Here is a 23385-nt window from a genome sequence, read left to right as displayed (position 1 = left end):
TTTAACCCGATAAACAAATTGCATTGCCGTGCTTAAAGTCTGTCCAACCAAACCAACCCATATTCGTTTATGCGCCTGTATACGATATTTATAAAATATGAACTTTATTCTTGTCGCGTGTATAAAACTAGACTAGGGTGTCTCTTATACGTGCTTCGGACCTTATAACAATTCATTAGAGTTGATCTCCCAGTATTCTAAGCCCCGCTAAGCTCACTGGCTCGCTCGCACTGTATTCCGGAGAAACAACTTACAAGGAAGCTCCCGTTAATATGTCGGACGCATCCTCGAGTATAACTCAGCAGGTTGGTGTTGAAAACGTTCAAAAGCGTAAGTGTAAACATGGTTTCTTAAAGAAATGGTTAAGGTACTGTACTCTTCTTGCGCCGGAAAGATTTAAGAACTCTTTAATTTGTCAACGAAAGATGCTATAGAGAAAGTGAGACTTGGATTGCGTAGTAAACATCATACTGGACCCTACACCTTGCAGTACCCAATTACATTTAGTCATTTCCATTCGCCTTTGTTTCACTTTCAGTCACTTTTTTCACATATTACGTAAAACAAGGGATAAATGTAATTTTAGAAGCAGGAATAGAGAACGGTTAGTATTGACTTTAGTCCGGCTCATAGCCCAGTATAGAGCTCCTCCCTCCAACACGTAACAAAAATTTTAAATGATCTTATTGTGTCACTGGATGATGGTTTAAACGCAAAAATTGCAAGATCACAGTTGATCAAACCAAAATATCGTGGAGCTCTCTCAAAAAATGGTTAGCTTAATATTTGAAAAAAATCCAATTCAAATGAATACTTTGATTTGAAACGGCTACAATTACTTTGCATTCTGAGATGTGCTTCATGATGGCTTAATTGAATTTCGTCCTCGACCTTTTGATGAGGTGACCTTTCCTTCGAGTGTAAATATCTAAGCCCATAGATTGGGCTTGATTACGACACAAACCTTTAAAATATCTTTAATTATAAAAAATAATCATGAAAATCGGTCACCTCTGAAAAACATTTCATTCGACCGGGCCTTTTTTTTAGTAGCTTAATTTGGTCCTATTTAGTCACTTTTACTTACTATTTCTCAATTAATTAGTCAATTATTCAACTAAATTTGAGGCTTTGAGCCTGTGTCAGTCCTGCTTCACTTCTACAGAACTTTAGTTACTTAACCCTTTTCTTACAAAATCCTGGCATTACGACGATCACTTCGTTCATGGTATATTTCCCAGGTCTAGAACGTGAGCGGTTAAGAGTCAGCAGTTCTCGTTTGGAAGCGAATCAATTTCTTTTTTCTGTTACGAACTAACTCCGTGACTAAGGATGTAAATTGCTGGCGATTCGCTGCGGCCGCCCAAGGCTCTTTTTCTTTTTCCTGGTTGTTCTGTCATTTCATTCCTTCTTTCCTTGAGGTGTGCTCCGTTCAATCGCGTGTGCAGCCGAACAGTACAGATGGGAATGTTTTCGCTAAGAGCGCTCAACTTTTAGTCGAAAACAACTTTTTCCTTTAAAGGAAGCATTAGTAGTTAGTTCAAGATGGTTTTATTGCTTTTAGAGAATGTTGAAATAGGCCTAGAAACGTTTCTGGTTCGAGGTTTTCCCACAAAATCTACGTAGCGGTCTCATTGGTTAATTTTTAGACCAATCAAAGAAGGGAACGCGAAACGTGGAGGAAACGGTTCAAAAACAGGTGCGTTATTTGGAAAACGGTTTTCGCGTTTCTTTCTTTGGTTGGCTGAAACTTTGGCCAATGAGACGACTAGTATAAGATTGTGTAGAAAGATTCGAATAATATTTGATCGAATTCATTACGTATATTTTATTCCTATTAAAGATTAACTGGATCAGATTATGTATTTAACTACGCTGAAAAGCAACCTTAATCATACTCATCAATGGCTCATTTCTGATATTTATTTCCCAGTTAGTAATACTTGACCTCTAGATGGACCCTAATTAGCTGGAGGTTATATCTCTTGATGTTCAAGGACTCCGTTGAGGATTATGTTATCGTTCCTCGATGATTCCAAAGTGGCTTATTAGTCATCCCAATTTAACTCCCTCAGATTTACTCTCTTAGAAGCTTTGAAAGGGACATAAATAGCACCATAACACCCCTAACATAGTAAATACAGGAGGGTTCTGATAAGTCTGCCTTAAATTAAGGTGGATGTTCTTTGGGCAATTTTGAGTCGAAAATGGTCTGATTTCAAGTTAAGATTGTACGTAGTATTTTACGAATGAACCCTTTACATTTAATAAAAAAAACTGAAAGCCAATGATTTCTAATTTATCTAAGGTATCATTCCTAAAACACTCCAATCTTAATTCGAAAACAGTGGCTTGGATGGCAAAATGTCATAGAAATCATTTTCCACTCAAAATGGCCCAAAGAACATCCCCTTTAAGGAACTGCCTGTATGTATTTTCTTACTCTCTTTGTGTCTGTGAAAATATGCACTCTTATTGCCATACGCAGACCTGAAAACGCAAAGTATATTTTTTCAAAAGCGCAATTTAGAACAACTCTGATCAGAATTGCTCAATTTCATATGCAAAAAAACCCAACAAGTAAGACTATTCAGTCATGTAAATTGGATTGTGTGAAGTTATATTTCTCTAATTAAGTAGGGACAGCGCTAAAGCGACGGGTCAGTCATTTCCAAGTTCGACTGCCGCAAATTAATGATAATAAAATGTTTGACCCATTTATTTGACTGGGGAAAAACAATCTCAAAGCATATTGTATTGATGGCTACAATTTGTATTTTTTTTTTTTGGTAGACATGACATCTATTGCCCGCACGCATCTGGTGCAGCTGCAATACCTTTTGTATATCACGGACGGTTCCTTTCCTATTTACTTTTCAACATCGATTCGCGACTTTTCTTCAACCTAACTCTATCGCCCATGAGTTGACGTGTTATTTCTGGCATTTTTCCGATCTTGAAGGCCGGAAAAATAGGAAGCTCTAGAGTCTAGAGAACCAAACCAGGATTTCACCCTTTTCCAACCTTTACGACACCGAATTAAGCGTGAAATTCAATTCGGCAAAATGAGGTTTTAGCTCTTATATTTATTTGAGAAAGGTGGTGATGGTTTTTTATGGTTGTTCTTTATGTGCAACCACAATTCGTTAATTGTCCAATTTGACCATACTGCATGATTTATATCAGCAACACGAGGGGAAGGTTCATTAGGAGTGGTTTTTTTTTAGTTCTTCTCGGGGTTGGGACTGAACCGAACCCTCTACCCTGTAACGAACGTCTTAATATAAACCAGAAACCTTTTAGTTTTATGCTTAACACCTAATTAATCATCATTATATTGGAAATTAAACTTGCAAAAAAACGTTTAGTGTCTACATAGACGGGAAACGTTTATCGATATGCAATCACTTTAAACACCTGTGCACCCCCGGGAACTTAAGTAATATATCATATTTATCATACATTTCCGACAATTATGTTCTGAATTAAACTGATGATTAATCCGAAGGCTTTTCATTTCTTTAAATATAAATAATAATTTTAATCATTGTCCACTACTAAACTTGATGATGTAAAATTCAAATATTGTTATGATAGTGTCTACCTACCAATCCCTTAATGATTGAAAGAAATGAAAATAACTTAACGCTCCATTATATTACTTTTAACATAAATATTATTTAACGTAACTATGCTACTTTTGTGCCGAATACCGCACCGCGTTTTCCGAGGCCGCCTTATCAAATCGATTTCCCAAAAACGAAAATAAAAAGAACGAACAAGATGGACCGAAAGATTGGTATAATCGTTCTCGACGCTAAAGAGTGTAACTTCAGAATTAATTATTCAATTGAGCCATTAGCCAGCGCATTGTTATCATAACGTTAAATCCCCTAATAATTTCTTCAGTTAACCTTCCATATAAATACTTCATCTCAATTATCTACTATAGCTTCCGCCCAACCTAAAACCGGTTTACTTTATGTAAATTTTACGGACATGCGTGGCAGGGCCCTCTCATGTTAGCGTTATATACTACGCTTCTCCAGTTTACATTTCTCTTCTCCAAGGTGTGGACATCCCTTCGTTTATCAATTCTAGATTATCATTATTATTGTTACTCTTCTCGTTATCGTGTTCGTAATCCTTATAATTTTTCTTGTTCATCTTCTACTTCTCCTGCTCTTCTATGCCAGTGCTCTTTCTTCTTCTCATTCTCTTTTTCCTTCTTCTTCTAATCTTCCTTGACCTTCTTCTTCTCCTCATTCTCTTTTTTCTTCTTCTTCTCCTCATTCTCTTTTTCCTTCTTCTTCTCCTCATTCTCTTTTTCCTTCTTCTTCTCCTCGTCCTTGTCATTCTTCTTCTACTCTTCCTTGTCCTCCTTCTTCTCCTCACAAAATTCGTTCTCCTCCTCCTCCTTGTCCTTTTTCTTCTTCTTGTTCTTCTTCTCCTCCTTAATCTCCTCCTCCTCCTTGTCCTTCTCCTCTTCCTCCTCATTTCCCTTCTTCTTCTCCTCCTCCTTGTCCTTCTCCTCTTCCTCCTCATTTCCCTTCTTCTTCTCCTCCTCCTTGTCCTTCTCCTCTTCCTCCTCATTTCCCTTCTTCTTCTCCTTCCCCTTGTCTTTCTTCTTATTCTCCTCCTCCTTGTCCTTCTTCTTATTCTCCTCCTCCTCCTTGTCCTTCTTCTTCTTCTTGTTCTTCTTCTCCTCCTTAATCTCCTCCTCTTCCTCCTCATTTTCCTTCTTCTTCTCCTTAATCTCCTCCTCTTCCTCCTCATTTTCCTTCTTCTTCTCCTTAATCTCCTCCTCTTCCTCCTCATTTTCCTTCTTCTTCTCCTTAATCTCCTCCTCTTCCTCCTCATTTTCCTTCTTCTTCTCCTTAATCTCCTCCTCTTCCTCCTCATTTTTCTTCTTCTTCTCCTTAATCTCCTCCTCTTCCTCCTCATTTTCCTTCTTCTTCTCCTTAATCTCCTCCTCTTCCTCCTCATTTTCCTTCTTCTTCTCCTTAATCTCCTCCTCTTCCTCCTCATTTTCCTTCTTCTTCTCCTCTTCCTTGTCCTTCTTCTTCTCCTCTTCCTTGTCCTTCTTCTTCTCCTCTTCCTTGTCCTTCTTCTTCTCCTCTTCCTTGTCCTTCTTCTTCTCCTCTTCCTTGTCCTTCTTCTTCTCCTCTTCCTTGTCCTTCTTCTTCTCCTCTTCCTTGTCCTTCTTCTTGTCCTTGTCCTTCTTCTCCTCTTCGTTGTCCTTCTTGTCCTTGTCCTTCTTTCCATTCTTCTCCTTTTCCACCTTCGGCTCCACCATTGTATTCTTTTCCTCCATCATATTCTCCTCCTTCTCATTCTTCTCATTCTTGTTCTTCATAATCTTCACCTACTTCTTCAACGTCGTCACGGTACAAACAAATAACCCCATCACGAATACTCTATACGATATAACTAAAATTCTAGAAGAAAAAGGGTAAGAAAAAAAAATATTGGGAAAGATAGAACGAAAACACTCGCTTTGCTCCTCCTCGGTAATTTATTTAAAATTTTTGGTTGAGCTTTTTTCTTCTATATATATAGGGAACGGTGGATATATTTCGTTTTTAGTATAGGAGATCTACGGTTCGGGAAAAATGAATAGATATGTAAGACTCGGCCTCGCGTATTGGATGGGAAAAATTGAGTGAAAATATTATCTTTTCTATTTCTTTTTTTACTCCAAAGTAAGCGTGAGTTTCTGGCATAAATCAAACGCCTGATATATTTTATTACTTCTAAAGGAAGCTTTTCCTTTCCGCGCTCTAACATATGCTCTGATATGAATATCGAATTTAATTATACAAATATATTTGAAAAGGAAGAAAGGGTTAACTCTCCGAATACTGTCGACATTTATTGGATTATATGGCAAATATTAACGGTAGAGTTCCTAAGATGTTTAGAACTTCAGACCTTTTGGAGAAGTTGGTTTAAAGCGGGAAAACTCGATGAAAGGCATAATTATTTCTAAAGATTAAAGTAAATAATAAAATTTTAAGCCATGGACCAAATAAAGTTTAGTAGGACCAATGGCAATTAAAATTTGTGGTGGTACAATTAAGGTTATCATAGGGGAGTGAAATGGGCGTTTCTTTGGCGTCTGAGTTCTGTTGCTAGTCCCGATATTGTAGATGATAAAGACAGCTTGAATGTAATATTACACGCCTGGAAATTTACCAGAAGTACTCTAGAACGCCTTGAATTGATTACAAGGGCGATTTTGATTCGAAAATGTTCCATGTCATATTGCCCTAAGTCTAAGGATCACCGATCAGTGTTTTATGGACGACCCTTTAAATTGATGTAAAAAAACTGAAAGACGATGCTAATTACATAAAGGGGGCATCCGTAAAAAACGAAAATCAAAACTTGTAAACAGTGTCCCTTAGGGAAAATGTCATGGAACATTTTCGATACAAAATCTTCCTCCTATTTTCGATCGTACCACTCTTTCTGAAACACCCTGTATCTTTGTCCAAAATGATTATAAAGCTAATTTACTGCAAATGGCCATTTTGAATTAGAGTTAAGTATAATTTTAAATATCTACGAAGAATGCTGCTGCGATGTCGTCGAGCCTTTGATCGTTAAACTTTAACTACCATAATTTTCTTTTATCTTACTATTTAACTTTATTTCACTCATTATAGTTGGAAATAGTAAAAAACCCCAACCAAGTTTAATCATTTAAATTATCTCATGCAGTCTTCAATTCTTTTTGTTTCCGTACACTTGGCGAAATTCCTTTGTACAATAAATCATTGTTAGAATGAGCAACCGCCTACTATCGAATCATCGAAGTCAAGTGTAGAGGATGATGAGCTCGTATTCACTATGAAGAGGTAGAAAACTAGAGGAAATGAAAAGTGAAGATCGGTTATCGGAAGAAGTTTAAGGAACTGATTACTTTCATCAGATTAAGTGCCATTAAGAAGATCCCGCGAAGAAATTCGTCCACGCCCCTTTCCACTATTTTTTATTTCTTTCCTTTAGAATTTTTTACTTTTAAGACAAGCAGCTCGAGCCCAGCCAGCTAGAGATCGCGCCATAATTTCTCTCGCTCCATTAGATTGAGAATTTCCAACAGGAAGAGAGAGAAAAAATTAGGAATCGAGAGGATATCAACTAAAGAACTATTTCGAGAAACACGGGTTTTTAGTTGAAATATGATATTGTGGAATTTTCTTGGATTTTTGAGATTCCATCAAGAAGCGATATCTAGTTTACTAGGGAGAAGATATAAATTCATCACATTTCTAGCTTTATCTCTGATCCAAACGTAGGTCCGGAGTTAATCCCCGCCTCTAAATTACAACCAGCATCTCATTGGTTCTTGAAAACTCACGTCAGCGCGACGCGAATGACGAAAATTACGTATTTTCCGACTGAGGAGAGGCGAAATAGCCCGGCCTCCTTTTACGTCCCCCCTTGTATTTTGAAAGGGGGACTGGGACTATGAAGCGCGAATACTTAGGCATCTTATACCTTTCCCTACTTGTTACGTTCCATCTTTGATCGCTTTCTGGCATTTTTATGTTCCATCTTTGAACGCTCTCTGGCATTTTCGAATTCAATCTTTGAACATTCTCTGCCATTTTATGAATTCAATCTTTGAACATTCTCTGCCATTTTATGAATTCAATCTTTGAACATTCTCTGCCATTTTATGAATTCAATCTTTGAACATTCTCTGGCATTTATGAACCCTTATAGATACACACAATTAAATTTGATGCATTTTATATCCAGTTTCGAATTAAAAAGAGAAAAAAACTCTAACCGGATGAATTTTTTCCTTTAATTAAAATTAATTGCACGAGCTTTATACTTCCCAAGTGGTTACCACCTCGGGAGCTCGGAAGACTAAAGAATTTGGAGTTGAAGCCGGAGAGAGAAGCTCTGTATTGATCTCTTTTCGCATCCAAATCAAGCGTGCTTTGATCTGATTTACCCTTCTTCTTCCTCGTTTCCTCTTTCTCTTCCTTAATTGAGCTTTACTGCCAAAGTAAAGAAAAAAGGAAACATTTTAGACTATAAATCTTCATTTGTCTGGTCCTTCTAGTTCCCCGCCCTGTCTTAGCCCTTGTCCCTGAGACCCTAATGTCCCCGTAGGTTCAAAAGAAATTTAAAGAGAAAAAAGGGAAAAATAATAAATACATGGTAAGACTACCTTAGTAACCTTACGCGCAACGTTTCTTAAAATAAAATTCAATTCCCATAACGCTTTTAAAATATGTGACATATCTAGGCTAACCTTAAAAGGATTCGAGTTTTACTCAGTTTTTAACAGGATTTATACCACTTTTAAGGTTGATTTTAAGGGTCCATGATTCGGGTCTCAGCTAATTGAGGCATACTGTGTACTTAGGTGTATTTATTATATACTTCAGGGAACTTTAAAGGGAGGCTGAAAGGAAACGCAACTGATTTCTGTAAATTATTTTAATAATTATAAGATATGTATTGTGTTTCTTATGAGTACAGTTTTGGGTCAAACTGAGTGGACAGTGTCCAAGAACGTGAGGATCTACAATATTTAGTTACGGAGATATGGGTTCCCAAGCAGTTATTGGAGCCTAAAACAAGGAAATAGTCATATCGAGTAAGGCTTATCAGCCTTCAATAATCTTCAATCGAAGAACTTTATTGGGCCTTTGCCTTGTAGGAGTGAACTATTAAATGGGTTCAAGTGAGCCTACGCTGATAAAGTAAAACTAATTACTATACATGTGTGATTAATTCCATGATTTAGGGGGCAGCCAATATTGTAGAACCCATATCTCCGTAGCTAAATGTTGTGGACCCCATGCTCTTTGACACTGTCCACTCAGTTTCACCCAATTATGGTAACCATAGCTTATCGATGAAATGTTAATCTTTTTTGGATTTTTAGTTGGAAATATTCTAATATATTATCTCAATGTTACAGAATATGCAGAAAGGCTTTAAATTAGTAGAAAAATCTACAAAATTACTTGATTTTTGCTTTCAACCTCCCTTTATCGCATTAATTTTTAATTTGTTTTTTTTCTAAAACTAAAAGCAAATCCATTTCAATAGTCAGAAGATAGGTTGTATACTTTTTTTGAAGTGTTAAATTGATTGGAGATGAAATATGGTAATGTGAAGTATCAATTTTCATTTTATGCCTAGGTTATATAGGAAAATAAAAATAAATTTTAGTAAGAGTAAATCAGACCAAGGAGTATACAGTATATGAACTTGCGTTTCTGAAAGATCATTTAGAAATTAAGGGGGATGTTCTTTAGGTGATTTCGAGTCGAAAATGTAATTTCTAAGACATCTTGTCGTCCTGGTCATCCGGTTTTCAAGTTAAGATTGGAGTGTTTTACCTATGACCCTTTTAATTAAAATTAGCATTATCTTTCGCTTTCTTTAGTTAAATTTAAGGGGTAATCCCTAAAATACTCCAAACATAACTTGAAAGCGGTGGCCTTGATTACAAAATATCATAGCACATTTTCAACTCAAAATATAGTCCATAGAACATCCCTCTTAATTTCTAACAGAACTTTACGTTAACACACGTAGATATAACATTCTTTAATCGCAATATTTCTTGTTTTCCAAAAGAAAAATAAAATTAAAAAATATACTTTTGCAATATAATAAAATTCATATTTTAAAATATTCCCTGTTTGTTTTAAAAATCTAAAATAGGCGTGGATCTACATTTTAAAAATATGTATTTACTTAAGCTTGCGTGGTGTTGTTATGGCTTCTGTTTTCTCGGAGTATAAAACAAATAAGTCTGAAAGCGCGGAGAAGTCGAGGCTGCATGACGCGGTTAGCGTTAGAAATACAATCTTGTTATGGATCGGGTAAGGCGTGAACGCGACTCGAAAAGGGTGTACATAAATATTTTAGCTAGCTATTCGAGAGTATACACAACAACACGATTATTTATAGCTACGGGAACGTCAACCAATAGCTTTATCATCCGTTCGAAAGAAACTAGCTCAAATATACGAAGAGTAGTCTTACAAAAACATTGATATTTACCTTTATAAATCGATCATGTTTATTATCAGGGTTACTTAAAGTAAATGTTTAAGTAAATGAGGAAACCCCACGCGTGAATAAAAAATGTGTCTAAATTGTAACAAAGCTGGTAACTGGTTTGATTCGATAACAGAGTTTTAAAGGGTAAATTGCGAAGCTTCATTGTTGGTATTTTAATTACGAAGATCCTTGATTTTCATTGTTTTCTAATTAGCATACAGTCATACACATTAATTATCTTCTAACTGGAGTCGATTAACTTTTTTATTACATTTAATTTATATATATATTAATGAATTAGTACACTTATATTATTAATAAATATGCGTACAAACAAAGAAACAAACCACTTTCTGAAATAAACATTGTGTTTCAGATACGTTTGCCATAAATTAAGAGAGTTGTTCTTTGGACTCTTTTGAGTCGAAAATTTTCTATGACATTTTGCTGTCCGGGTCACTGTTTTCAAGTTAAGATAGGAGTATTTTACGGATGACCCCTTAAATTTAATTATGAAATTGATTAAGACAATGATTTCTAATTTAATTAAGGGGTCATCCCTAAAACACTAGAAAACAGTGGCCCGTAAAGACAAAATGTCATAGAACATTTTCGATTCAAAATCGAACAATGAACGCCTCTTTTAATTTATGGCAGCCTTATCAGAAGCACCCTGTAAGTATAAGACTAAGATTTGTTTCCATACTAGAGGGCTCTAGAGCAGCGCAACACAGGAATCACATTTTTCAGAACTTAGAGGTGTATTACTAACATATGATATTACCATACATTTTGATATAATCTTCTAACTTACATGTTTTATTGAAAGCTAAATCTAATCTTAAGAGCTTGCTTAAAAGCTTCCATTTTTTCATGAATAATTTATAAATGGGGAGGGTCTATTTGGAGTCATAAAGAAAATAACATTTTTCGACACTCAGAAGTCACGAAAATATTGGATATTTGCTATTATGTAACGGACCATTCAGATTGTGTTGATAATACAGAAAAAGTCGGAATGTAATCGATAAATACGAGCTTTAATAGTGAGAGGTAAATGTGTATTCACAATTAGCTTAGATCCCGTAAGTTCGATAATTCCCAACTGCGATGAGCTCTGATTTTTTTCTAATAACTTAGGCCTAAGGTCAGGTAGTCTAAAGAGTTTTTACTTAGTTGATGAGTTGATCTCTCTGATCATGTACGGATGAACAAATGGGAGAACACACATAGCTACAAATAATTAGAGATCTCGTGTAATTGTAAAACAATTTCGAGAACACACATAGCTACAAATAATTAGAGATCTCGTGTAATTGTAAAACCATTTCGAGCTAGAGGGTTAAGTTGCATTTTTATTACCCTGAATGCTGGCTTCACCCCGAACACGGCTGTGTAACAGAGTAAACATTTTTACAGGGGCTATGGAGTTAACAAGGTTATAAAATCGCCTAGATGTTTGCTTTCCTAAATTGTATAACATTGAAGAAAATTGTTTCATTTTGAATAACAATCAACCGGCCGATTCAAGAAATTCCGGATATTTACACTAATTGTAAGCAGCGAGCATTTGGAATGATTTTTTTTCGAAGTCGAGGTTTCAGGATTCAGGATTTAATGATAGACATAGGTTACAAGCACTTTATAACGGGGCGGTTCACCAGAGGGAGCATATTCAAAATGGCGGCCAGAAATGTATCTAACATACTGATTCACTATATCCTATAGAGAAGTTGTTTTAATATGCCGCCATGTTTCAAAATGGCGCTCACAAACTAACCAAAACTTATTTATGACACTTTGACCTATATTTTAAGTTTGATTGGCAAGTATCTGTAAGGGTTTTGATATCTAATTTCTGTAGGCTTTCAATTATGAAATTAAAATTAGGCTTTACATTAAAATTGATCAATTAAAAAAATCTTGTTTTAAAAATATTGTAAATCTGATGCTAAATCTTGATATAGAATTGTAATTTTTATGGGCTTTCACTTATCAATTTAAAATTAGGCTTTACATTAAAAATTAAAAGAATGGAGTTTTAAAAATATTGTAATTATGATGCTTATTATCCTCATATAGAGTATTAATTTTAATATTGAACCGCATTTGACATTTCCGTGTCATTTTCTAATGTATCGGGGCCCTTTTCAATAAGCCACGCAGTGTTCTTATATGACAAAGGGTTTTACTTAATGTTTTTCCTCTTCATTTTTATTTTCAATCTAATTTGGGCGTTTTCTCTTAGTATTGATTTTTGGAACTTTAATATTTATGTGGAATTTTTCCATTTAGCGGTTTGCTTTTGATCTCATAAAGGCGGGTTTATAATATATGGCTTTGAAGCACACGTTATGAAAGGTCATTTTTATACTGTTGCTTCATTATTTTACAAAACCCAATTTCCCCATTTCGCTTTTTTAAAGAAAGAAATGTGCTATTTTCGAAGGAGCGTTCGATGGAGTTGGAAGGGAATACAAGGAAAATTGGTTTAGAGATATCAAAATTATTTTTCAAAAAGTATTGAAATTTATAATTTATTTTTTAAATAGGATAATTTATATTATTTATCAAAAAAAAATAGGGCAATTTATAAAATTTTTAAATAGGGAAATTTATGAATTAAACAAAAACTAGGGAAAATTATAAATTAAAACATAAATAGGGAAAATTACAAATTTAACCAAAATTAGGGAACATTATAAATTAAACCAAAAATAGTCGAAAATCATAAATTAAACCAAAAATAAGGAAAATCATAAATTAAACCAAAAATAAGGAAAATTATAACTTAAACGAAAAATAGGGAAAATTATAGATTAAACCAAAAATAGGGAAAATTATAAATTTAACCAAAAATAGGGAAAATTATAAATTTAACCAAAAATAGGGAAAATTATAAATTAAACCAAAAATAGGGAAAATTATAAATTAAACCAAAAATAGGAAAAATTATAAATTAAACCAAAAATAGAAAAAATTATAAATTAAACCAAAAATAGGTAAATTATAAATTAAACCAAAAATAGGAAAAATTATAAATTAAACCAAAAATAGGTAAATTATAAATTAAAAATAAGGAAAAATAAAACTACTTCCAGAAAATAGGGAAAACCATAATTATTTTCAAAAAATAGTGAAATTTATAGGTAAAATCAAAGGCTTACGATCTTGATTCAGTTCCAAATTTCTTGTAGAACTTTGAAACTGGCAGGTTAAAGCGATTTATTTTGTCAGTAGTAGTGCAATTTCTCGATGACAAATGTGTTGTTCCGATCGCTTTCAAAATATATATTGGTTCGTGCTTCTATAGTCCACTGTTTGCTTCAACAGGTATCGGGGTTATTTCTGTTCTAATACCCTACTTCGGAAGTACAAATAAATAAATAAATAAATAAGAAAAAAAAGAAAACACGGTCCTAAGCTCTTGCTTCTTGCTTATTTTTTTATCCCTTTTTTTGTCGGGTACCGATGAGCAGTTCCGTAATCACTCCTTCCTCCCTTCATTTGGGAATTAAAGGAACTAAAATCAGAAAAAGAAACGGAAGAAGAAAAGGAAAAAAAGCTGGTAATTCCGTCCAAACAAACTAACATACAAACTACCCTAAGAAGCCTCGCTTCAGAGACTTCCACGTAAGGGGAGAGGTCTAGGAGCATTTACTAATGGAGTCGTTACTCTTATATTTTTGTTCACCCAATCGCGCGGTCTCAGGAATTGAGGGATATCTATACTTTACTGCGCACATCGATAGCGCATCATATTCCATTCGTGAATTGTATCACTATCAATAATGTTATTTAATTATTTTTACTGCGTTTTGGGTGAAGTTTGAGTTTAAGAGATGCTATGGTAAAAAGCCATGATTTAAGTTCGGAGTTGTTAAAAGATTATTTTGTAAAAGAAATCGCCTAAAGATTTGGATTTGAAAATATAATTGGCGTCACGTGTCTAATACGCTTCTTGGCTACAGATGGCGGTACTCTATGTGTGTAGTGATAGGGAGATATATCGGTTTTTCATTTCCCACGGCATGGTTTCTCTATAACTTCACCGCATTAAAGCTCACCACATATTAGCCATTTTTGAAGAGTTGCGTAGTATATGCCTTTGAAAAATCGCGCCAATGATTGCTTTACGGTCATAGCGACATCTGGCGACGCTATTCACGCGGAAAAACCATTATTTAAAAACGGAACTACATTTTCTCGCCCTTATTGTATCCTTCTACCGGTGTAATCTTTTCTAAATAAAGAACTGAACTGAACTATACAAAAGCCAACTCACGACCAACACCGAACATCATTATCACCCGCCAGGGAAAATGGCAGAAAGAAAAGTGTTTGAGAACCTTATTCCTAGATGTCGCTGCGTCGGGTCCCTTGAAAAAGAGATATTCAATCCTTACTACTCCGTGTTTTAAGTTCTTCTTGGATATTGCTAGAAAAAAACCCAGCAAGAAAATGCTCGTAACGAAGTCCCTTGAGCTCGGAGCTTATTCCGCTAACCTTGTTGGCGTAAGCAATTTTCTTCGCTTAGGGTCCCCTTGTAATATACCTATGTTCAGCCATGCATGTGCGGCGTTAGACTAGGGGCCTCAAATGCGAAGGTACCACTAGGCGTTTACGAGCTGAATGATTTTTTGTTGGTGAAACTCGTTTTCTACCATCGTTCCTGTCTCCTAAGGTTCATCCATACGGAGAAGCCGAATAAGTTAAGATACCGATGGAAGCGAGATCTTAACGGTCTAGTGTCACGTAAAAATTTGTCTGGAAAAATGCTTAACTATCTTCGTTAATGACTTGAAGTGCTTAAATCTGAAATTAGAGTCATTTTAAAAATCCATAAAATATATAGGGTGTTTCTGAAAAATTTGTCAAAAATTGTGGACGATTTCGAGTCGAAAATGTTTTGTGACATTTTGTTCAACCGTTTGTGGAACCGTTTTAAAGCTATGAATTTAAATAGCATTGTCTTTCATTTACTTAATTTACAATAAGGGGTCATCTGTAAAACACTCGAATCATAACCCGGACGGCACAGATGTCGTAGATATTTCATTTTCGACTCGAGATCGCCCAATGAACATCCCCCTGAATTTCTAGTATACTTTGTAGAAACACCCTGTTGTTTAATACATAGTACGTTTATAGTCTGGTCCTAACGACAGTATAGATGTAAGTAGGCAATTTTTGTTCCCTACGTTACAGGTAATTTAACAAATGCCATATTAAATTACCGAGTTTTTGAATGTGCGTGGTAATTTACCATTTATTAAAAATACCTTTCTGTTATTTTTTGTCACTAAGCACCTTAGAGAATTACTATAAATTACCGATAAATTATAATTTACTTTTCCCAATATTTGAATCGGTGATTACTAATTACATATCGTTAATTCTTCTGATCCAACAATTACAACTTAAAGCTCATTTGCACCGAAAGGACTTAAAAACCTAAGTGGGTCTAGCAATTATCTGAACCTTTATAATTTTTGTGATATGGACTTAGAATATTTAAATTTTCTTTAATTCCATTAAAACTTAATTGAAACGCACTCATCATATCTTATGAAATACAATTACCATAGCAATTTACCAATTTTAAACTCGCTTAATAATTAAGTGCACTTAACTAAAACCGCGTGTAATTTGCGAACTATTTAGTCTAGAATAATAGTACTTATATTAAAATTACAATCTCAATTGTTTATCTGATTTAATATTCAAACTGTTGGAAATAATCGTAAACAGTGCATCCCTGTAGAGACGCCCAAACAAATATTGTTCCAATAAATTAACAGCCACAATTAAAGAAACGTAACCTAACCAAACCAGTCGTAACCATCATACATTGCACTATTTTAGACGCCTCTCACCAACCCCAGTCCCTAAATACATTTTGTTATCTCAATTAATTTGCCTAAGAATAATACATAAATTTCGTAACTTCAATTGTCTGATTTGCAAGAGTGAATTTTATATCATACTTTTAGAACATCAATATTAGCTTAAAAGGCATAGGCTTATTTGTTTTATAGCGAAACGAATGTCCTTATTAAATCGAGACCTTTTGAAATAACCATAAATCGGATCAGGCTGCCATTAGGAAATTAAAAACAAAGAATCTACGATATCTAAAATGCAGATTTATCAGAAGTATGGCATAATTATTGGGGATATATCTTGTCTCGTCCAAAGGAGAGATTATTTGATAGTCCTTTTAATAAATCTATAAACTGGAGGATTTATTCATTAATTTTTAATTCATTATTAAACAAGAGGGCGCCGGCTAAGGGGACTTTAAATGTTTTCGCGTATTAGTGGCCGGAAATAGAAAACACCTTTATTTTTAATAAAGTGAGATAAAAATATATCGGTAATGCTAATATTGTTATTATATTGAATTACTTTTAGTTTATTTATACAGGGTGTTAATGATAAGTCTGCCATAACGTCTATGACATTTTATCGTTCGGGTTACTATTTTCAAGTTATGATTTGAGTGTTTTAGGTATGCCCCCTTAATTAAATTATAAATCATTGTCTTTCAGTTTCTTTAATTGAATTTAATCCCTAAAATACTCCAATATTAACTTGAAAACAGTGGCCCGGATATTAAAATATCACACAAGTTACATTTTCGACTCAAAATCGTTCAAAGAACATCCCCCTTAATTTATGCTAGACTTATCAAAAACGCCCTGCATAAATAAATGTATTTCAATGTAATAATATTAGTATTAGCGATACATAATTATTTCACAGACATAAATTTATTTAAAATATAAATCCAATGTTTAATATTATTTATTTGATTATTTCCACCTCCCATTCATTTAAATATGTAGTAACCCTTTGATAATGACGATTTGCGTCATTCATTCAATTCAATCTTTCATTGATCAATGTTTTTAATAAGAAATTGCGGAATACGTAACAGCAAAACTTATGACATTTTCGAACTCGTGTTCATTTACCACCTTTCTTTAGGCTTGACCTTTAGTATAGTCCAGTCTATCTGGTTCCAATCCATCGCGGCTCTTCCTCGTTCAGTTCAATTCGGACTCTGAATACGGACGATAGTTACTCTCTATCTGGAGCTCCTTATCGGTACTCTTTTTCGTGGCTCTTCTTTTTCGCGTGTCAGAGGTCAGGAACCACTAAAAGTTTTATAGAGGGGGTCCAATTTTTACGTTCCATCCCACCTTTTCCAACCACTCACCTCCCGGCAGGCGATCTAGTAAGTTTGGTGTACTAGATCTATATACCTTTTCTTATGAAAGGCCTCAGGGTTCTCTCTGGGTTTTCAATAATCGGCTAGAAGATTTATCTAACCCCGGTCTTCGATTTTTACAAGGCGTAAGTGACTCCCCTAGCTAGGTAGTTACGTTAACCAATAAAAGTTCAACTTGGCCAAGGATAAAATATAAAAGGTACTCGTATCGTATCGCCCGAGGAGATTTTTATTATCACGAGCCAGCGCTAGATAACACGTGCTGTTTTCTCTCTCTCTCTCTCGCTTCTTCGAAATTGATTAAATAACAAAGTGATAAACTGAGAAAATAGAGTGTCAATTTTTTTACGTTCGGAAAAATCATCTGAAATCTCAAATATCTAGACGATTTTGATGGGGGTACGACAACTGGGTGAAAGATATTTGGGTGACGACGAGTGGGTTTTTGACAATTGGGAGCAAGACAATTTGGAGGGTTGAAAATTGGGTAAGCGACAATTGTGGACTTATATGAAACCGACAGAGCGTCAATTAAGTGAATGAAAAATATATTTTGCAAAAATACATACTTCTCAAAAACCATGAAACCTGAGGTCGGGTGAGGTTAGGTTTGGTTCTGTTAGGTCATGTTAGCTTTGGTTCTGTTAGGTCATGTTAGGTTTGGTTCTGTTAGGTCATGTTAGGTTTGGTTCTGTTAGGTCATGTTAGGTTTGGTTCTGTTAGGTCATGTTAGGTTTGGTTCTGTTAGGTCATGTTAGGTTTGGTTCTGTTAGGTCATGTTAGGTTTAGTTCAGTTGGATCAGGTTGGGTTTGGTTCAGTTGGATCAGGTTGGGTTTGGTTCAGTTGGATCAGGTTGGGTTTGGTTCAGTTGGATCAGGTTGGGTTTGGTTCAGTGGATCAGGTTAGGTTTGGTTCAGTTGGGTCAGGTTAGGTTTTGTTCAGTTGGGTCAGGTTGGGTTTGTTTCAGTTGGGAAACTTGGGTCAGGTTGGGTTTGGTTTAGTTGGGTCAGGTTAGGTTCGGTTCTGTTGGGTCAGATTCAATTTGGTCAGGTTGGGTTTGGTTCAGTTTGGTCAGGTTGAGTTTGGTTCAGTTGGGGCATGTTAGATTTGGTTCTGTTAGGTTATGTTAGTTTTGGTTTAATTCCATCGAAATAGTCCATTGCTTAGACTGTTTTCTTAAACTCCTTAAACTAAATAGTAGAAATCCGGTTATTAATGCGGAAATGCTCAGGAAGTCTTCTTTTTAATTTAAAATTTCACGTGCATTTTCAATCGTATCTTAAAGGATTATACGTAATTCCCTCAAGATTTTCTGATCCAAACCCAGACGTCTTACCAAAGACTCAAATGTAACATTATTATTCAGCCAAAGTTCTTGAAATAAGACACAAACGTTGCGTTTAAAAATCAAAACTTATTGCAAGAGAAAGATTGTCTGAAAACGTAATCCGCACTTCCTTTTTTATTTTGTTGAAAAGTAACAAGAATACTTAGGCCTAGTACAAATTCTAATTTTCAAATATTAAAATTAAAACAACACCCATGATTTTTGTTGATGCAAACTTGAAGGATCATTAGACATCTTTGTTGCTGTTATTCGCTCAATTTTTATTTTTAAACTCTAATATCAAATTAGGTCCCATGAAATTACAAAATTAGGTTCGTGAACCCACTACCTATCCTGAGGTACGAATAAACATTACGAACTATATCAGCGAATGAACACCTGACAATCACTATACCTCCATTGGTCCTAAACTATAAAATCCCACGGAAAAGGGTCGGGCAAGAATTGAAGAGAAATGGTCTTCACCTATAAAGTCCCAATCTCTTTCCTCTCATTGGTACATGGGTAGAGGCATCAGTCACAAGGAGAATTTTGGGGGAGAAGTTTCGCACGAGACCTTAGGCTACTCGAATCTTAAACAAGAGCCCAGTTCCCTTATACAGGAACAGTTAACGATCACCAGAGCGAAGTTGGTTCTTGAACGTACATAACGTGCCGCGGTGAGCGCCACTGTCTCTTCCATCTTCTTTCTTCCTTTCTCTCTTACTCTCCTCTTCCACTCTTCTCTCTCTAGCTCGCTCTCTCGTTTGATCCCGAGCAGGAAGCTCAGGCTGCGAGCGACAGTAAGCTTCGAGCTTTCGGATCAGAAACAAGCTCCAAATAGAGGAGCGAGGTTCGCGAGGAAATAAGAGCACACGCGCAGCGCGATATTTACCGCGGGGCACGTGAGACCGTTCGGGTTCTCGCTCAACGACGGACGCAAGAGTATTTTGCTCTCACCACTGTTCTCGATGGAGACAGAAGAGTTCCCCAAATTCTCTTCTCCGGCGAGTTTTAAAAACGGAAAGTTTTAGGTTCTCAGAACGACAGTTCTCTGCGTACTGTTTTATCTGTCATCAAAGAATGAACTAATATTTTGTAATATATATAAATAGTTTTTAATCAATCATGATTTGGATTTTCGTGTTCTTAATCGTTGGTGAGTTTACTTTAAAGTTTTATTAGTAGTATTAGAATTAATTGGGTTAGAAAACGTGCAATGTTTTTATGGTATTGGTGAATTAAGTGTCTGTATGAGACAAGTACAGAGTTTAGGCACCCTAGGTTAGACGGTCTGGGCTTAAGTTATTGAAGTGTCCAAACATTTTCAAGAACTTGCAGGTGTTTAGCCTCATTTCAAATTGATAATTAATTGCAAAGCGCCTTCGATTTTTCCCGCCCTCTACAAACTTGAAAGCTCTTACGTCTAAACCTTTTCGTACACGTTTTCGGTTAATTCTTTATGTACTCAAATTTTCAAAACTATGTTTGTTATCAATGAATTTTCAAATGTTGGCGTACGTGTGTTTTGTTATTAACGTTTTCTAAAATATTCGTTAGTATCCAGTATACTAGTTTTACAATTTTTAACTATATTAATTAAAAATTTGGCTCAGAGATGAACGTGAGCTGTTAGTTCAATAATAAATAAAATTATTTGTGATATATTAGTTAAATTACCATGGTAAAAATACGTTTTTTTTATAAATGGTTATTTAAAGGAGGGTATTTGGTAATGTACGGACGACAATTACCAACATAACTTTACATGTCACGGTTGGTAATCCCTGTATACGTGAAATAACTTAAATAACTTAGCGTATCAAAACTGAACTTTTCCATAAGAAATTTTGAACTGTCAAAATTCAAAAATGAAAAACTCTAACTGTTGTCAGAAGGGAAAGATATCATCCAGGGGAATTGTATCCGATGCTATTTCAATACAACCCCTGTAAAAATGTTTTACCCGCGGCACTTTAGTGTTCTGGGAAAAGCTAGACTTCAGGGTTACAAGAAGAACTGAGTTTTTTACGTATTTTTTAAACAAAAAACGGTATGTTTAAAGTCATTGCGGGTTTACAGCGATAACTTGATCAATTTGCATAATTATTTTTTAAATTAAAAAATATGTACCGTCAAGACTAATTCCAAAATTTTAATTTTTGGCCTGAAACAAGTTACTTAACGACCATCCCATTTAATGTCAATGAAGAAATTCTAACGACATATTTAGCGAGCTCATCAGAATTAATTATTGTAAATATAAACAAACTGTAATTCATTCTTTATAAAGTAAAATTTGAAATAAGCAATTTTCTAAGTGATGCATGAAAGTGAATTATGTAGATTGCGTTTTGAGCTGCACGCTTGTCAAACCTAGTTAATTGCAGTTAAATTATGACAAATGACTGCCTTGGAAGCGAACGTCATACCTGACAACCAAAAATATCGAAAAATATATCTTTGTAATTCGTTATTGCGAAAACGAATTCAATTCAAAACAAACTGATTAATTTCCGTAATTCATTATTTATTAAAGGAAACATTAAAAGTTCTTTAAGATAGCGTATAAATCGTACTAAAAACATGAAAACTTCATTAAATCCATAAAAAAGTTGGTTTTCTGTTCTAGCGCACTTAACGATATATCCAAATGGCTGTATTTCATAATGGAAACTTTGTTTTGTATCTCTGGTATCGATTGAGGAAATTCCCTTTTTGCTGCTAAGATTAAATTGATAGTAGCGTATAATTAAACAGGGTTCGGAAAAGTTCACGTTTTATTTTAAAGAACCCAGCCCGCCGGTTTTTATTTAGTATTTTCTGAGTTTTATTGGGTTTTTCTAGGTGTTATTGGGTTTTTCTGGGTTTTATTACGTTTTTCTAGGTTTTATTTGGTTTTTCTAGGTTTTATTTGGTTTTTCTCGGTTTTATTAGGGTTTTCTGGGTTTTATTAGGGTTTTCTGGGTTTTATTGGGTTTTTCTGGGTTTTATTGGGTTTTTCTGGGTTTTATTGGGTTTTTCTGGGTTTTATTGGGTTTTTCTGGGTTTTTCTGGGTTTTATTGGGTTTTTCTGGGTTTTATTGGGTTTTTCTGGGTTTTATTAGGTTTTTCTGGGTTTTGTTGGGTTTTTATGGGTTTTGTTGGGTTTTTATGGGTTTTATTGGGTTTTTCTGGGTTTTATTGGGTTTTTCTGGGTTTTATTGGGTTTTTCTGGGTTTTATTGGGTGTTTCTGGGTTTTATTCGGTTTTTCTGGGTTTTATTCGGTTTTTCTGGGTTTTATTCGGTTTTTCTGGGTTTTATTCGGTTTTTCTGGGTTTTATTCGGTTTTTCTGGGTTTTATTGGGTTTTCTGGGTTTTATTGGGATTTTCTGGGTTTTATTGGGTTTTTCTGGGTTTTTCTGGGTTTTATTGGGATTTTCTGGGTTTTATTGGGTTTTTCTGGGTTTTATTGGGTGTTTCTGGGTTTTATTGGGTGTTTCTGGGTTTTATTGGGTTGGGTTTTTTAGGTTTTTCTGGGTTTAATTGGGTTTTTCTGGGTTTAATTTTGTTTTTCTGGGTTTTTTGGGTTTGAATAACTGTCACGATCTTCAAAAATGTTCCACACGAAGGCAACACAGTTATGATGTCATCAGCTTGAAAAGGAGCATTTTTCGCTTTCGAAACATTTTAATATTAAAATAAACCAAAGGAAATCTAACTTACAAGCTCAGTTTCCACATTTTCTTGAATTCAAAAGTATCAAAACCTTACCATAGCCTAAATTAAACGCTAGCTACTATCCCTTTAACCGATTAGCTATTTTTATTTTTCACTAAAAAATCATGAACTCTAATAAAAACAAGCAGAGTGTCATCCATTATAAAAACTCATCTGAAAAGCAAAAATCAAAAATCCTATGACAAGCAACTAACTCTATTTTTTCAAAAGAAAATAAACCAGACGACATATTTTAAGAGATTCAATCAGGATCAGAAAATATCATGTTTAAAAGTTTCAAAAATTATTTTCGAATGACGAAACTTTACTAAAAAATAAAACACCGGATATAGTAAAGTTTTTTTCTTCAAAAAAAGCTGTGCTTTTTGAGCCTTCACTTATTGTCAGAAGTGAGATGAGACTAGCTAACCAAAGTATTGAGCTAACCAAATTTTTCACTCGGCGAAAGTGAATATTCTTGATAACACACCAACGGTTGGCCCTCTAGTAGCGGTTTCTGATTTTTCCCTCCAAAACGTGAGACGCTCGTGGCGGTAGAGGGCCGAACTAGATTCAAGGAGCCGCGTCCGTGTTCCGCGGCTTTAGGTTGAGGGGAAGGAGGTAGGAAATGTTTTTGGAACTCGACAGATTTTTTCTCTCTAGTGTAGACGCGATGGAAGCGGCGAATAAAATCCTCAAATTTGTTCACTGCTAGAGCCCTTCACTTCTAGTCTCATCTCACTTCTGTTATTGTTGATTTTCAGTAAATAAAAATAATATTGTTTTTTGCTTTTTTTCTAAGTGCCCTTATGACAAATGACATTTATTAAAAGCTAGTTTTAATATTAAGGTTCTTATCTATTTTATTCTTGATATCAGAAATAGATTTTTGTTTTGTAGCTTGCCCCTCTTAGTCTTTTCTTTTCTTCTTGGCTGAACGATTTTGTCCCTGTCCTCCTTGTCTCCTTTCCTCCTCGTCGGTGTCTCTTCGTCCGCTTATTTCTTAGATTGAATCTAAGACGAGCCGGGAATGCGCGGACCATTACATGTTAAGCCCATTATCCCGACGGCAAGTAGATATC

At 35.0% G+C, this 23385-nt stretch overlaps 1 protein-coding gene and 1 long non-coding RNA gene across 9 annotated transcripts in view; both read left to right on the top strand.

Annotated features, from left to right (window-relative positions):
- The window catches only part of LOC149718427 (uncharacterized), a 220420-nt gene that overhangs the window by 191822 nt on the left and 5213 nt on the right, over nt 1–23385 (top strand). The window lies entirely within an intron of this gene.
- Nucleotides 19651–23385, top strand: part of LOC149718426 (cell adhesion molecule Dscam1-like) — a 218662-nt gene continuing 214927 nt past the window's right edge. For all 8 annotated transcript variants that reach the window (XR_016370326.1, XR_016370332.1, XR_016370337.1 and 5 more), the window contains exon 1: nt 19651–19762. Coding sequence is in view for 4 of the 8 variants with exons in the window: in XM_089844990.1 (XP_089701116.1) it covers nt 19732–19762 (31 nt within the window). In the remaining 4 variants the exon portion in view is untranslated. The remainder of the gene's footprint in view (nt 19763–23385) is intronic.

This window comes from Phalangium opilio, unplaced genomic scaffold, assembly GCF_054372755.1.
Source record: "Phalangium opilio isolate 3A_F unplaced genomic scaffold, DU_Popi_V2 ptg000002l_1, whole genome shotgun sequence".
Classification (NCBI taxonomy): Eukaryota; Metazoa; Arthropoda; class Arachnida; order Opiliones; family Phalangiidae; genus Phalangium; species Phalangium opilio.
This window is presented reverse-complemented; position numbering and strand designations above follow the sequence as displayed.